Raw genomic sequence first — 16,181 nt, forward strand, 5'->3', positions numbered from 1 at the left:
GCCTTCTTGCCTCTGGCACTGCCTTCTTTCACTGAATACAGAGCCTAACAAATGATTGGTCCCAACACTGAGACTCAGCAAAGTTCTGAAAGTCTTCTTCCAACTGCAGCTGTCTTCGTCTGAGCTTATTGGCACAAGGAGCAGAAACCAAGTCAGAGAAATGCAAGTAAAAAGGGATTTCTCATAGAGTGTTGGGATAATTTACAGGAACTGGGAAATGAAATCTACTTTACTGTTTGTCTATGCATCTCTCCCCTCAACACCACCCAAACCTTGTACTCTACCTTTTCCCACTCCTCTACCCAAATAGGTCTTTGCTCTGCTCTGCTTCTTCTGTAGGCCTCCCCTGGACTTCAGCAGGGGTAGCTGACTCTATGTGACAGTCAGACAGCCCCAGTGCTCAGTGCTGTGGCATTCATTCAGTCTCTGGGTCTCTTACTACACACTCTTTTAAGACAGACTGGCCTAGAATATGTCAGGTCCCCATCCATGATAAGGGATTTGGGAAGGAGGGAAGGTATAGAGACAAGTCACCTGGCTTAAATACAGCTGCCTGATTCACTCCCTCAGCAAGAGCTGTGAGATTAGTCTTGCTTAGGAGGAAGGTTTTAGAAAGATTCCATGCCTAATGTCTTCTGGAAACTACCTAGAGTTTATGTCTCAGAAGTTCTTTCTTAAATCCAATGTTGAACTTTTAAAACCCTTTTTGTATAAAAATGTTGGCAGTCCATAAGTCAGGCACAGCATCTACATTGTTTATCCCTCCCTGATACACCATCAGACTCTAGCAGAGTGGCACCTAGCACCTATAAATAAGTATTCCATAAATACTTAACTGACTGACATGGCCACAGAAGTCCATGCAGCTATTCCTAACAACCATTTCTAATAGAATTTTCACATGAAAATGCATGTTCATGTAATGCAATAAGAATACTGAAAGAGGAATTGAGATTCTACTCCCAGCTCTGGCACTAACCAGGTATATGACTTTAAGCAAGTCACATGATCTCTCTGGTTTCAGTTGCTTCACCTTTAAAATGAATTGAATTGGATGAGAACATCTCTGAGGCCCCTTCCAGCTATAAAATTCTGTGGCTCTGACTAACAGAATCAAGATTAAATTCACTCCACCCTTTAAGTCTCCCCTCCCTGTGCCGTATATGGGTGCAAGAATTTGATCATGGAGATGAACTAGATCCTCCCAGACACCAGTAACCCTCTCTAGCTACATAATTATCATTGTCATCATCATCATCATGATAAATAATAGTCTTTGAACACTTACTATGTCTCAGGCACTGTTCCAGACACTTTACCTATATTACCTTATTTAATCTTAAAAACAACCCTATGAGGTAAGTACTGTTATTGTTCTCATTTTTCTGAGGAACTGGAAGATTAAGGAACTTGCCAGAAGTTTCCAGGTGAGTCCTGCCTGGAGCTGGGGTTTAAACACAGGTGGTCTGATCCCAAGTCTGAGCTCCAGCTACAACAAGCAGTGGTTCTCAGTGTGGTCCCAGACAAGCAGCCCCAGCTTAGGCAAACTTCTTAGAAATGCAGATTTTCAGGCCCCACCCCAGACCTATTGAATCAGAAACTCTTGGACTAGAGGAAGCCAGCAATCTGGTTTTAACCTTATAGATGGTTCTAATGCACACTAAAATTTGAGAATTCCTGCCTCCTCTCCTCAACACTGTATTTCAGCATACCCATAAGTGGTTCTCTAGGTATTTACTCCCCAGGTATTCTAATTGGGGAATAAATAGTTAGAGATGTAGTACTGTCGCCCATTTGTACATGGACAAGGCAAGCATTCAAATATAGGTGACCATAAATTAGGAGCTAGTTATACTGCTTTTCAAGCTCTCTATCTCCTAGTTAACATCACAGATGAAATCACTGCCAGAAAAGTCAGGAGGTGGAGACAATTACAAAGGAGGGAGGAGAGGAAGATTATTCCTCCAGCTCTGCTACAGAGATGAGGAGGCCTCCTCCATGGAGCTCCAGGAGAGTCTTTGACAGGTTAAGCACATAGGTAGGGCAGTGCATCCCATAGCAGGTGGACTCCCCTTCCTCACACGAAGCTGACCCTTCAGGCCTGACCTGTCCTGTGTAGTGTCCACTAGCTGCATGTGGTTACTGAGCACTTATGGTGTGCCCAGTCTGAATGGAGATGTGATATAAATGCAAAATACACACTGTACTTCAAAGACTTAATACACAAAAAAATAAGGTAAAATATTGTGATAATGTTTTATATTGAAATGATACTGTACTGTATATATTGGATTAAATAAAGCATTAAAATTAGTTTCACCTTTTCTTTTTACTTTTTTTAATATGGTTAATCGAAATTTTAAAATTCAGTATGTGGCTTGCATTATATTTCTATTGTTTTATTTTTTTATTTTTATTTTTTTTAGCATTTTATTCATTTTTGAGACAGGGAGAGACAGAGCATGAACAGGGGAGGGTCAGAGACAGGGAGACACAGAATCTGAAACAGGCTCCAGGCTCTGAGCTGTCAGCACAGAGCCTGACGCGGGGCTCGAACTCACGGACCGCGAGATCATGACCTGAGCTGAAGTTGGCCGCTTAACCAACTAAGCCACCCAGACGCCCCTATATTTCTATTGTTTTAGACTAAGCTTGTAAAGTCCTGTCAACATCTCCCATAATGCACATAATATGGTGTGTATATAGTTTTTATTTACTGGTAACAATGATTATCAAATCTGGAACTGAGAGATCTATGGCAACACTGGGACCTGTTATTCAAGGGAGCCCAGAACAAGCCCAGAAGTTGGATTCCAAAGGTCAGAGTCAGACTGAGGCAGAACCAGGTGGCCAGGACAGGCTTGAGGGATAAGGTCATAGAAAAGTCAGAGCTGGCTTCCCAAGAACATGTTCAGGCCAGGAACTATGAGCAGGGAGATGGGCGATCAGGGGGTCATGAGTATAAAGTAACTTCCTGCTGCATGCCCACAGCTTTTATATTGTTCCTGCTGAGCCAGGAACTAATTCTAGAATGGCTTACCTGGGTATGCGAGTGGGAACAGGTAATTGGAAACACCTGGTTGAGGTAGGTGGCTGGGCACGCTCCAGGAAACAACCACTCTGAGAAGTATGTTGTGACAGTAGTGATGTTAGGGCCAAGTAAGAGTATTTGTTAAATTACAGTGACCTGAAAGTGAGTTTCCATATTCCAGGTGTTAGTCTGCAAATTACTGTCACCCTCATATAAACCTAATGCCACACAATGTTAAAGATAGATGGAGCTCTATATAGAAACTACGAGCTGAAGCAATAATGCTTATATTAAAGGCAGCCATAGTCATTTCATTACTGTATTGAAACAATCAGCTTTTGTGATAGCCATCGCAAGATAGGCCTTTGTGGTAGATTTTTTCTAGAGATGGCTGCAGTAATCCCTCCTGTTCTGCAGGCCCTTTTGCACTGTGACTCCACAGCTCTTCTCATAAAGAAGAAGATCCATTTCCCTTTTGTAAGAATTGGGACTGACCCTATAAATAGTAATATGAGAGGAAGTGAGGTCTTATTAAGACCTTATGAGACCTTGCAGCTTCTGTTTTGTAAAAAAGCTTGAGCTGGACAATGAGAGATCACAGGTTTGGGGGACATATGGAGGAGAACTGAGCACCAAGGACCTAGGCCTCTGAGGGAGGCCAGCAACCCGTCAGATCACCTTGGTCACAGGGAGCAGAGTCGAGCCATCCACCCCAAACCCTCCTAAATTACCAGCTCATACAATTCTCAGCCGTAAAAAGGTTTAAACCATGAAATGTTAGGATGGCTTATTAAGCAGATTAGACACGTGAAGCATCCCTTATTTGTATGTGGATTTTACATTAAAGTTCTTTCATACATGATTTTATACTCACATAATTTAGGGATACATATAATTGCTTAAAATAATGCCTTATGTACTCAGAATATATTGTTATACATACATACATACATACAAGATGTATGTTTTGCTCAAATTAATTTTGAGTCCTAAAAGGCCACAAAATGGTATTACAGAGGAATGAAGAATACCTCAGTATACCCACCTTTATACTGCAGAATGGCGAGAGGATGTTGCTGAAGGAGGAACAAATTTTGCTGTCTGTGACATAGCCTCCTAGCTGAGAGTGAAAATTATGATCTGTTGTAAAGGCAGCAAGGAAGCAATGATTGCCAGGTAGTACCATAATAGCCTTGTTGTTTATGGACTATTCTGCAAGCCACACTAGTCAACTAAGTGCTGAAAAACGAGGACAGCCATGAGTTCAATGAGAGGCTTTTGAGAGAACTTTGAAAGGGTGCCCTCAGTGCACTTTCCTGTGCCTCATATGATTCTTCAGCAAATTTCCAACCTTGTTCAAATAGTATTAATAATTTGAAAGGCACTACTCCAGGATCTGTACCTGAGGTGGGAGTGAAGAGAGGGTTGCAAGGAGAAGAAAAGGAGTAAAACAGATGAATAGCACATATCATAAGGAGTATTTATTATTCAAAGAAAAATACATAGCTGGAGCTCGGTTTATTGTTCTCCATAGATTTAAAAAAATTATAGGCAACATATTTTTGTTGAGTTTGGTAAAAGTAAAGGTGGGCAAATTACAGTCCATGGGCCAGTTGACTGATTTTGTAAATAATGTTTTATTGGGATGCAGCCATGCCCATTTGTTTCTGTACTGTCTGTGTTCTTGTATATGTTCTTGTGCCACAACAGCAGAATGGAGTACTCATGTTAGATATCATATGGCTCACAAGCCTAAAATATTTGCTACATTGCCCTTTAAGAAAAAGTTTGCTGACCCCTGGATTAAAGAAAATAAATGGAAGAGTTGAGCTAGAAGTAATCAGGAAAGATATGGAAGAGAAAAAGAAAATCCATCCAGAAACTGAAGCCCCACTAGCAACAAAATTTAAAATAAATGTTACTGAAAAGAATCAGGTGAACAGGCAGGAAGAAACAACATAAAATAATAGGGAAAAGAACAAGCCTAAAAATGATTCAATAGGGTGTAATAGACACAGAAAATAGAAAAACAGAGATACAACATGTGCATAATTGGTGCGCCTGAAAAAGAAATGGAACAAATAGAAGAGATAATATATACTCAAAGATTAATAGAAGAAATAAATACATAATCTGTATCTGCCTATAGTGTCCCAGAAAAAACTGATTCAGGATGATTAACACAAGACTATGAGCCTTTAGGTTTTCTCTTGTTTCCAGAGGAAAACTAACCCTTGCCCTTGGAATTTGTACATTGATGTGCCTAGCTAGAAAATAGGGATAGAGGGCAGGGCCAATTTTGACACAAAGCCTTTTTCTTTCAGTGCATATTATATCAATGTAAAATAATGTGTTAATAGCAAAAGTAAGAAACAAGAGCTCTATAGCTTTCTAAATTGTGTTCTGTTATTTTATTGTTTTTATTAATTTATTACCTAATGATTCTTTTCAGTAACTTTGTATCTTTAAAATGTCTGAAGAACTCTATGAAAGGAATCTACAAACCACAGTATTTTTGTCCATGAAGAAAATTACTAGATTGAGAAGGCCTTAAGGCCAGCCTTTGGTTTTATACTAGATAATTTTCTTGATATAGTTTTTTTATATAGTCATTTGGTACCTGTTTCCCAACTATGTCATAGTAGGGGGTAGTCTCCCATACTAATGCTCAGGACTACATATGTGGGTACTACAAAGCATAAAGCCTGATGTAGCGCAAGACTACTTGAACTCCTGACCTGAACTGTATAAATACCAAGCTGTTATCATGAAGACAGCTACTAAAGTTTAAAGACAAAATGTATGTGAATGGAGCCCCAGTTGGCATTTTTTATTGGGAATGTTTATTTCCATTTGTTCAAATTCCCTTGATTTTTATTGGAATTATTTCATAGACTTTCTCCCCTGAAATATATACATGTATATGTATATGTATATGTATATGTATATGTATATGTATATGTATATACGTATATATGTATATATGTATACATAGGGTTCTAAGATTATTTTTATGACAGTAGCACATAAAGCACAAAGCACAGGACTGGAAAAGCAGCAGTCAAATAAACATAGTTAAACATAACCTTGATTAACAAATCTTGTTATTCATGGATGACAGCTCAGTTAATAAGTGTTTGTGGCTTGGATACTGAACTGGAGGTTAATGGCGAGGTGGAAGCAATTGTAGAATCCAGATTTTTAAGACAAACACACCTCACACCCCAAAAGGCATGCATGGAATCAGGTGTAGTTAGTCGGCTGTGGTGATGTACTTTGGGTGTTCTCCTTCACTGGTCCAGCTGTGAACAGCCTCCAGAGCTACCAAATCAAAGAAAGCGGAATGATCCTTCACTACCTACTTCCGCATTCATGATTTGAATAGCCAAAGAGTACATTTTGGGACAGAGTGTTTTTCCTTGAATTTTTTTCTATTTTGACTTCTCTAAATTAGATTTATAGAACAGATATGTTCTGTCTATAATTATATAGTTACCAGAGAACACATGTCCAAATTTAACTAATATTTATAACCATCTACGCTTGGCCTTCAATGTCAATGGTATGGTGTCAGATTTCTTCTCTACATCGTGTGCCTTAAAAGCAAAATGAATGTGAGACATGATTTGAAAACTGCACTTTTCATTCGCCATTAAGGGATATTTTTATGTTGAAGAATCTAAAGCCTTGGTACATTCCTTAACTGTCTTTCCTCCCTGTGGGATGGATTAAAAAGCAGGAGATTTTTTTGTTTGCACTGGTGATCAGGTCACGGCTGAAAGTAAATAAGTATCTGAGGAAGTGCATAAGTCAGTCATATCCTTAAAGGGCACTGAAAGAATGTGGGAAGACTCTCTTTTTTCTCCTTCATTCCTGGAGAGACAAAGAGAGAGGACTGACATCTAAAACATGTAACCTCAAAATTGTTTCTATAGTCAGACGTCAAAGCCGAGTGGCGATTTGATCACAGATTGTGGCCTGGCTGTGTTATGGGTCATATGTTCAGCATGTGAACAGGAAGGTGAGAAGTGGTGAGCTTTTGCCTCAGTTGTGCTATCCATCAGAGAATAAATGGACCAAATCAACGTGTGCAGCTGTATAAGGAGGTGAATGGCTGAGTACTTCTCACACAGGGGCCTTTGTGTCCTGGACATGATCTAGCATTATGATGGGATGCACTGGGCCTCGGCTCTGTGGCAAATTACTAACCCATTATCACACCCAAACACAAGATCATTTATCTTCTAATCCAGAATGTCACCTGTTCTTCATTTACCAGTCAATAACCATTAATTATGCTCAGTGGAAATTTAAACAAAGCCCTTTCCCTCTGTTAAAACCAGTAAACTATTCAGTAATAACAAATAAATCTGGGGTTGTATATCCTTTCCCTTCCCATTCCCAGACTGGAGTCTGGTACAATATGAACTTTAGAGGAAATGCCTAGAAATTGATAGGTCAAAGGCCACAGATAGTCTGATGGAAAAGAAAAGAGCAGATTCTTGGCACCCACTTTAGTGAAAGTGAGAGTCTCCTACTGATCCCCAGATTCCCGTCAGGGAACAAAACAAGTACCAGGGAACTCGTGCCTAGTGTTTAAAGTAATCTACCATTAACGAGTAATCATATTTTCTCCTTTTATTTTTAGCAAGCTCTTGCTTTCTTTCACATGACTAAAAATATAATTTTTTCAAAACCATTCTAGCACAACATAGTGTTTCAAAAGAAATAAGCTGAGCAGTCCTGAAAGACCTATTTTAAATGTTATTTTTAGAATGGAAATTTGAGTAAAACACGTGTAAGTGTATACACTAATCCCTCAGAAAAATGTTCAAATAGAAATTGTAGCCAGAAGCATAATTTAATTTTTCCTAAAAACTCTGAAAATATTTTTGAAGAAAGCCAAAACAAGCATGTGTGTGTGTGTGTGCGTGTGTGTGTGCACACGCGCGCGCACTCAGGGAAGATGGGAGGGTCAGCTTAGTTGGGGAAGGGTGGCCAAAGGGCAGGCTCAGTCCCAGGGAAGCCAACAATACTGTGTGCCACTGGTCACGTGGAAACTCAGTGAGATAATAGGAATTTATTTCAAGGACTAGATCTTGGGCTTTTTGTACGGGATCTGGAAGGAGAGGTCAGAGTTTCCAGACAAATGAGGGAAGAGGGTATTCTAAGCTTCGGGAACTGCACATGCAAGGCACAGAGACACTGGGAGGTAGACCCCCACCAGGCCTGTGCTAATGCGCATGTGCCTTGGTGCCCATTACAAAAGACAACCCTGTGAGGACCTTCACAACAAAGGGCGCTGAGCACAGGGCTTGGCCAGCACAGCTGGGCTGCATTTCAGAACGCACTAATCCTCTCAGCCTAGAGCATTTAATAGCTCATCCCTGAGTTCAGGGAGGTACAAAGATTTTGTAAACTCTGTGTTGCATGGACTATCCCAATAAAGAGAACATCTTGCACTTTTATGTCTTTTAAAAATTGATCAAGTTTTATTACTAATACTAATTTAACAATTTTTGAAGTGTTGCTCATCAACTGTGTTCACCAAGTGTGAACTCCTAATGCAAAATGAAGCTGCAGAAATTTCATTAATGTCAGCAGAACTCTCTCCTAGCCAAGACAGTTTCTTTAGCTACTTTTCGGTATATCACTGACCTGAATCTACTGCCATTGTCCCAGCCAGTGTACCCCATCTCCAAGGCATATACAATTGCCAAAGGTATCATCTTCCATAGAACAAGAATATGATTTGAAATAGTCTTGTAATAGACCAAAAATACAAAATATTCACAAGAAATAACTTAAAGGGAAAGATCATTTTTTTTATTTTTCAGAAGGATGCCACAAATTCAAATGAATAAAGAGGAATTAAACTTTTTGGGTTACATTCTCTAAGAAAAAATAAATTGCCCCATTGATTACAGCAGCTTATATTTCAGCTCCAATAGCAGCTGGGGAGACACGAACCAAAATAGTTTTCTTTAAATGTTACAGGAGTTTAATACACATAATATTGGGGACTGTGTTCTAATGAAGTGCCTATTACCTTTGCCCATTTTATTTTGAAAAGTGGGCGAGAATGATGAAAAAAACCTTTTTTTTGGCTTGGATTTTTATTAAAGAGGCATGCTTAGTCAACTATAAGCTATGATTTTTTTTTTAAAATCTGTGTCTTCTGTGCAACAAAATCACAAAAAGTAATGTACAGTTCCAAACTATAGAAACTGTAGTCCTGGATAGCTACTGATAAAAGTTACAACTGAGTGGAGCCAGGCTATGACTCCTATGACAGTTGCCACCAGTTTGTGTCTCAGACATGCAGCTGCATTGTTGCCCAACTAGACTTCTCATTCCTGTGGAAAAAGTGCACCACCAGTATGATGCCCCCATTGAGTACCTGACCTTGAAATGCTACCTGATGAATCCTGAACTCTGGTGAAAACATTCTTATTGCCACTCAGATAACTTTTTAAAAGTGGCAGTTTTGTTCATCACATGATTCTTTTCCCATTAATGATTCTTGATTATTTTGCTTTTTGATGTCAGCACATTGGTAAATTTCTAACCATATCATTAAAAATTTGGTTCTACTTTTGAGGAAAATCATCTGTCTTTAAAAAATGACTTTTTCTAACCTTCTGTCCATGATATTAAGGAAAATTTGGCAATACTTTTTAAACTCTTCCTTTCTTAAGTATATGTAAAAGCTTCTTTGCCACAGATACTTGTTCCTCTAAATTGTAGCCCAAAGACCTGCTGTGTGGGAATCAAGATGCCTAAATGTTCTCACGTCTATTGAGTCCAGACTTCTGTGTCCCGGGCATCTATACTGAGATGTTCCACAAATGATTCTCATGCACATTCAAGTTTGAGAACCACTACTGTGATGGTTAGAATATTGTGTTAAATTCATGCTCATTTTCTAGCTGTGCAGGTCAAAGAATTCATATAAGGAGAGCATTAGACAGAGGCAGCTTTTAATGCCTTAATAGCCTGTGTAAGTGAACCAAAACCTAAGCCAGAGTCCATGCACTCAAATCCAAGAAAATGAAACTTAAGAACAACCAATCACAAACAGCTATCTCCACTTTTTCAAATAAGGCAACTGTGTAAACTAGAGTCAATCAAATAACTTTTTTTACTGTGCTTCAGTGTCTACTCTATGAAAACCCTACTCCTACTTTCTGTTAGTGCAGCGCTCCCAACCTCCTTTGGTTTAGTTCTGCCCTATTTGAATTGATGTATGCTCCAATAAACTCTTAAAAGAAAAATTTTTTAATGTGCCTCAGTTTACCTTTTAGCAATGTCCGTATCCAATTACATGCTTTTGATAACATTATCTTTCCCAAGGGGCAACTGGATGCATTCAATTTTAACTTGGATTTGCCTCTCTCTCTCTCTCTCTCTCTCTCTCTCTAGGCTATGTGGCTAATGTTGCAGAATGATGAGCCAGAGGATTTTGTCATAGCTACTGGGGAAGTCCATAGCGTTCGGGAATTTGTAGAGAAATCATTTTTGCACATTGGAAAAACCATTGTGTAAGTAACTAAGAGTTGATTTCTGGTCATTTATCAGACATTTGCCGGCAAGTTTGTATAAGTGCTTGCTATCCACCTTGGTTTTGTCTTTTTCCCTTTTTACTCTCTTGTAAAGCAAGACATTGAGTTTCAGTATGAAGCAGAGACTTTGTTCTTCACTGCCTCTTTTTTTTTCTTTTTTCAAAGTTTTAATTTTAAACTTTTTACAAAGGTTAACACATGGTTTACTGTGATTTTGCTGTAGGTAATTCTACTCTTACCAGATCAATGTGATAACATTACACAGTCTTTTTTAATACTGTCATTTATATTTTAAAATTTTGAAACCATAAAAAACTTACAGAAAAATTTCAGATCCGTTACAAATGATCTTCTTTTCTTTGAACCATTAAGAGAGTAGATTGATCCATCACCCTGGACTTTATGTGTATTTCCTATAAACAATGACATTCTCCTAAACACAATAAACCATCAAAATCAGGAAATTCACAGTGCTAAATTGCTACTGTCTAATCCTCAGATCTCATTTGAGTTTTGCCAACTGGGACAATGCTATACTTTATACCAAAATGATCTGGTTTATAATCATGAATTGCATTTATTTGTTGTGTTACACAAATTTTGGAGTCAGATTTTTATTGGAATATTTGAAAGATTTGTCAGAAATCCTTTATTATAGATGGAAAATTTTTCTGTCTTGGTAATTTTTTATTGTGATTGTATACATACACATACACACACATATAATTTGCTGTTTTAATCATTTTTAAGTACACAATTCAGTGACATTAAGTATATTCACAATGTTATGCAATAATCACCACCATCCATCTCTAGAACTTTTTGATTTTCCCCAACTAAACTCATTCAACAGTAATTTGCCATCCACCCGTCCCCACCAATCCCTGGCAACCTCCATTCTACTTTATGTCTTTATGAATTTGCCTATTCTTGGTACGTCATATAAATTGAATCATACGGTATCTATCCTTTGTGTTTGGCTTATTTCACATAGCTTTATGTCTTCATGATTGATCCATGTTATAGCCTGTTTCAGCATTTCACTTTTTTTTAGGAGTGAATAATATTCCATTATATGCATATACTACATTTTGTTTATCCATTCATCTTTTGTTGAACACTGGGTTGCTTCCAAATTTTGGCTATCATGAATCATGCTACTATGAACATGCATATTCAAATATCCACTTGAATCCCTGCTTTTAATTATGTTGAATAGTAGAATTCCTAGGTCATATGGTAATTATATGTTTAACTTTTTGAGGAGCAGCCAAACTGTTTTCCAAGATTCATTGTTGAAGTATAAAAAAAGACTTCTACTGGGGCGCCTGGGTGGCGCAGTCGGTTAAGCGTCCGACTTCAGCCAGGTCACGATCTCGCGGTCCGTGAGTTCGAGCCCCGCGTCAGGCTCTGGGCTGATGACTCAGAGCCTGGAGCCTGTTTCCGATTCTGTGTCTCCCTCTCTCTCTGCCCCTCCCCCTTTCATGCTCTGTCTCTCTCTGTCCCAAAAATAAATAAATAAACGTTGAAAAAAAAAAAAAAAGACTTCTACTTTGAGCTATGATAGAATGACAGAAATCATATTAAACCTTCCATCTTAAAAAAAAGGGGGGGAACTACATAAAATATATGAAATAATTATTTTAGACATTGAACAACAGGCAGTGCAAGTCTGTGATCCCTGATAGAAAAGAAACAAATGAGGTGAGCTCTGCAATCACTCTGAGCCTCTTCCTGGAGGCACAGTGTCAACCATGGAACATGGAAGAGGCACTCCAACAGAGAACAACTGTTTTGCTGAGTTGAGGAGATAGAGGACAGAATTGAGAGAATCTGAGGCACCTAACATTATGGGGTAGAGTTCTAGAAAGGTGGGCTCTACAAAGAAAAAAAGAACTCCAGAAATCTACATAAGGACCCCATTCAGTTTGTACTGAATAATAAGATGTAGATATGCAAGAAGAAATTCCGTAAATTTAGACAAAGAACTACCTGGAAGCTGGGAACTGACCAACATTTCGTAGAGCTTACTCAAGCCTGGGAGGCATTTGTGTTTCAGCCAGCCTTATTGGAGAGACCTTGTTCATCACTCAGAGAAGCAATTCAGATTCTAGAGGGCTGTCTCAGTAATGTGACTAATCCTGAGAGTAAAGCCTACTCCAGACTTTGGCTTACAAAGTTTAAATACAAACTTCAAAAGGATCAACCTGGACGCAAATAACAGCCCCTTACTAAAACAAAGCCCAACGTTCTTCAAAATAAGACGGTAAAATCTAGACTCAACAACATAAAATTCTTAATGTTCAGCATTCAATAAAAAATTAGTAGGAGTGTCAAGAAGCAGAAAAATGTGACCTATAATCAAGAGAAAAGTCAATCAATAAAAACAGTCTGAGGAATAATAAAGATGATGTTACGAGTGCCCAAGGATATTAAAACAACTATTGTAACTATGCTCAAATATTTTAAGTAAAACATGAATTTAGTGAGAAGAAAGAGGGAAATATATATTTTAAAAAATAGCCAGATGGAACTTCAAGAGATGGAAAATTAAGTATCTGAAATGAAAAATTCACTATTGGCATCAAGAACAGATTAAATATTGCAGAAAATACTGTTGAACTTATAGTAAAAATAAAAATGATCAAAGATGAAACACAGAAATAAAAAAGACTGGAGAAAAAAATAACAGAGTCTTGGTGACCTGTGTTACAATAGCAAACAACCTAACGTGTAATTGAAGACCCAGGGGAAAAGAGGGTAGGGCACAGAGAGAGAATTAAATAATGGCCAAAATTTCCTCAAATTTGGGGAAAACAATAATATCACAGATCCTTAAGAGACTTAATAAATCCCAAGCAGGAGAAATAAAAAGATCTCACCAGGATATATCATAATCAATTACTAAGAATAAACACTAAGGAGAAAATCTTAAAGGCAGCCACAGAAAAAAAGAGAATTATTTACAGAGGAACAAATGAAAGCAAGTTTTGTTATAAGAAACTATGTAAGACAAAAGACAATAGAGTAACATCTTTAAACTGCCAAAAGGAACCTACAACCTAGAATTCTATACCCAGGGAGGCTATTTCAAAAATGGAGGTGAATTAATACTGTTTTCAAACAAACAAGGCTGAAATGTTCTATTGTTAGCAAACATTTAGGCAAAAAGAAAATGATATTAGTTCAAAGCGTGGGTCTCTATGGGGAAATGAAAATCAAAAGAAATAGTAAATATGTGGGAAAACATAAAAGGTTTTTTCCCTCATTTTAAAATTGAAAAGGTAATTGGTTGAAAGTAAAAATCATAACATTATGAAATTTCTGATACATATAAATAAATTATATGACAACAGTGGCATAAAGTATGGGGCAAGATGGAAGCATTTCATCATTATATTGTTTGTAAGATACTTACACTAGATGTGAATTGATACAAAATTATTCAGAGATAGACTGCAGTAAGTTTAAGTGCATACTACAAACATCAGAGACTACGAAAAACAAAACGAAAAATAGCAATAAGGCAATAGTGGAGTTAACATAGAATCCTGAAAAGTGCTCAGTCTAAAAGAAAGAAGGAAAAGAGGGAATGGGAACAAATGTCAGATGGGATGAATAGAAAACAAGTAGTAACCAAATTGATAATACATCCATTGTAAATGCTTTAAAGGCAGATTTGTTGTGCTTGATAAAAAAGCAATATGCCATCTACAAGAGACACACATTAAATGTAAACACATAAGTTAAAAGTAAAAAGAGAAAAAGAGAAAACATGCAAATACAAATCATAAGAGAGCTGAAGTAGCTATATTTATATGCAATGAATTAGACTTCATTTAATTAGAAGGAATGAGTCATTTCATAATTTTAAAGGGATCAATTCATCATGAAGACATAACAGTTTTAAATGTACATACACCGCATTACCATTACTTCAAAATACTGCCAGAACTGAGGAAAAATAGACAAACTTTATATTTGAATACTTCAGCACTCTTCTCTCCATAATTGACAGAACAAATAAACAGAAAATCTTTAAGGATATAAAAGACATGAACAACATAATTAATCTACTTGACCAAATTGATATTTGTAGAACACACCACCCACTGAGCCCAGAACAGCAGAATATGTGTGTGTGTGTGTGTGTGTATGTGTGTGTGTGTGTATATATATGTGTGTATATATATATATATATATATATATATATATATATATATATATATGTATATGCACACAAATACACTTGTAACATTCACCAACATAGACCATATTCGGTACCATAAGAGAAGTTTATAAATTTTGGAGTATTAAAATTGCAAAAAATACATTTTCTGACCAAAGTGAAATTCAGTTAGAAATCAGTAACAGAAAAATATTAAAAATTCCCAAACATTTGGAACTTGAACAACACACTTCTAAATACCTCACAGGTCAAAGAAGAAATCACAAGGGAAATTAGAATATATTTTGAACTAAATGAAAATGAGAACAGCATGCCAAAATTTGTGGGATACAGCTAAAGCTGTACTTAAAGAGAATTTTTTGGCTTTGAACACCACTATTTAAGGAAGGAAGGAAGGAAGGAAGGAAGGAAGGAAGGAAGGAAAGAAGGAATAAAGGAAAAGAAAGAAAGAAAGAAAGAAAGAAAGAAAGAAAGAAAGAAAGAAAGAAAGAAAGAAAGAAAAAGAAAAGATCAGAAGATCCCAAACCAGTTATCCAAGCTTCCATCATAAGCAGCTAGAAGAAGAAGAAATTAAACCCAATACAAACAGAAAAAAGAAATAATAAACACAAAAATAGAGATTGATGGCATAGAAAAATAGTGGAGAAAATCAGTACAATCAAAATCTGGATAAACTTTTATCTGATGGGGGAAAAAAAGACACAAATTATAACAGATTATATTTATTTGAAATGAAAGAAGGAACATCACTACAGATCCCGCAGATATTAACAGAATAATAAGGAAATACTATGAACAATGTTTGCCAATGACTTTTTCAAATTAGAGGAACTGGACAAATTCAATAAAAGATACAACATTGCCAAAACTGACTCAAGAAAAATGGAAATTTTAGCTGTATCTCTGTTAAAGAACTTAATTTCAAGCATTTAAGGAACAAAATAATATCCTTACTATACACACTTAGGAGAAAGAATACTTCCTAACTCATTTTATGAGGTCAGCATTACCCTGATAGTAAAAAACAAAAAATATTACAGGAAAAAAAAGTGTACAGACTAGTCTTCCACATGAAGATAGAAACAAAAAATCATTAAGAAAATATTAGCAAATTGAATCTAGCAATATATAAAAAGTCGATACACCATGACCAAGTGGGATTTATTCTAGGAATGCAAGATGAGTTTAACATTTAAAAATCAGTATAATTTAGCATATTTAAAAAAACAGAAAGGAGAAACCATGTGATTTTTTTTCAATAGTTGCAGAAAAAGCATTTGAAAAAAGTCAGTGACTATTATTTAAAAAAAAAAAAAAAGATGGGGCACCTGGGTGGCTCAGTCGGTTAAGCGTCCGACTTCGGCTCAGGTCGTGATGTCGCGGTCCATGAGTTCGAGCC

The 16,181-nt window shown here is 37.0% G+C and overlaps 1 protein-coding gene across 3 annotated transcripts in view; it reads left to right on the forward strand.

The window, feature by feature from the left end:
• The window catches only part of GMDS (GDP-mannose 4,6-dehydratase), a 642,226-nt gene that overhangs the window by 500,101 nt on the left and 125,944 nt on the right, over positions 1–16,181 (forward strand). For all 3 annotated transcript variants that reach the window (XM_045497606.1, XM_045497607.1, XM_045497608.1), the window contains one exon: positions 10,454–10,572. In XM_045497606.1, coding sequence (XP_045353562.1) covers positions 10,454–10,572 — 119 coding nt within the window. The remainder of the gene's footprint in view (positions 1–10,453; positions 10,573–16,181) is intronic.

This window comes from Leopardus geoffroyi, chromosome B2 (genome assembly GCF_018350155.1).
Source record: "Leopardus geoffroyi isolate Oge1 chromosome B2, O.geoffroyi_Oge1_pat1.0, whole genome shotgun sequence".
Taxonomy (NCBI): domain Eukaryota; kingdom Metazoa; phylum Chordata; class Mammalia; order Carnivora; family Felidae; genus Leopardus; species Leopardus geoffroyi.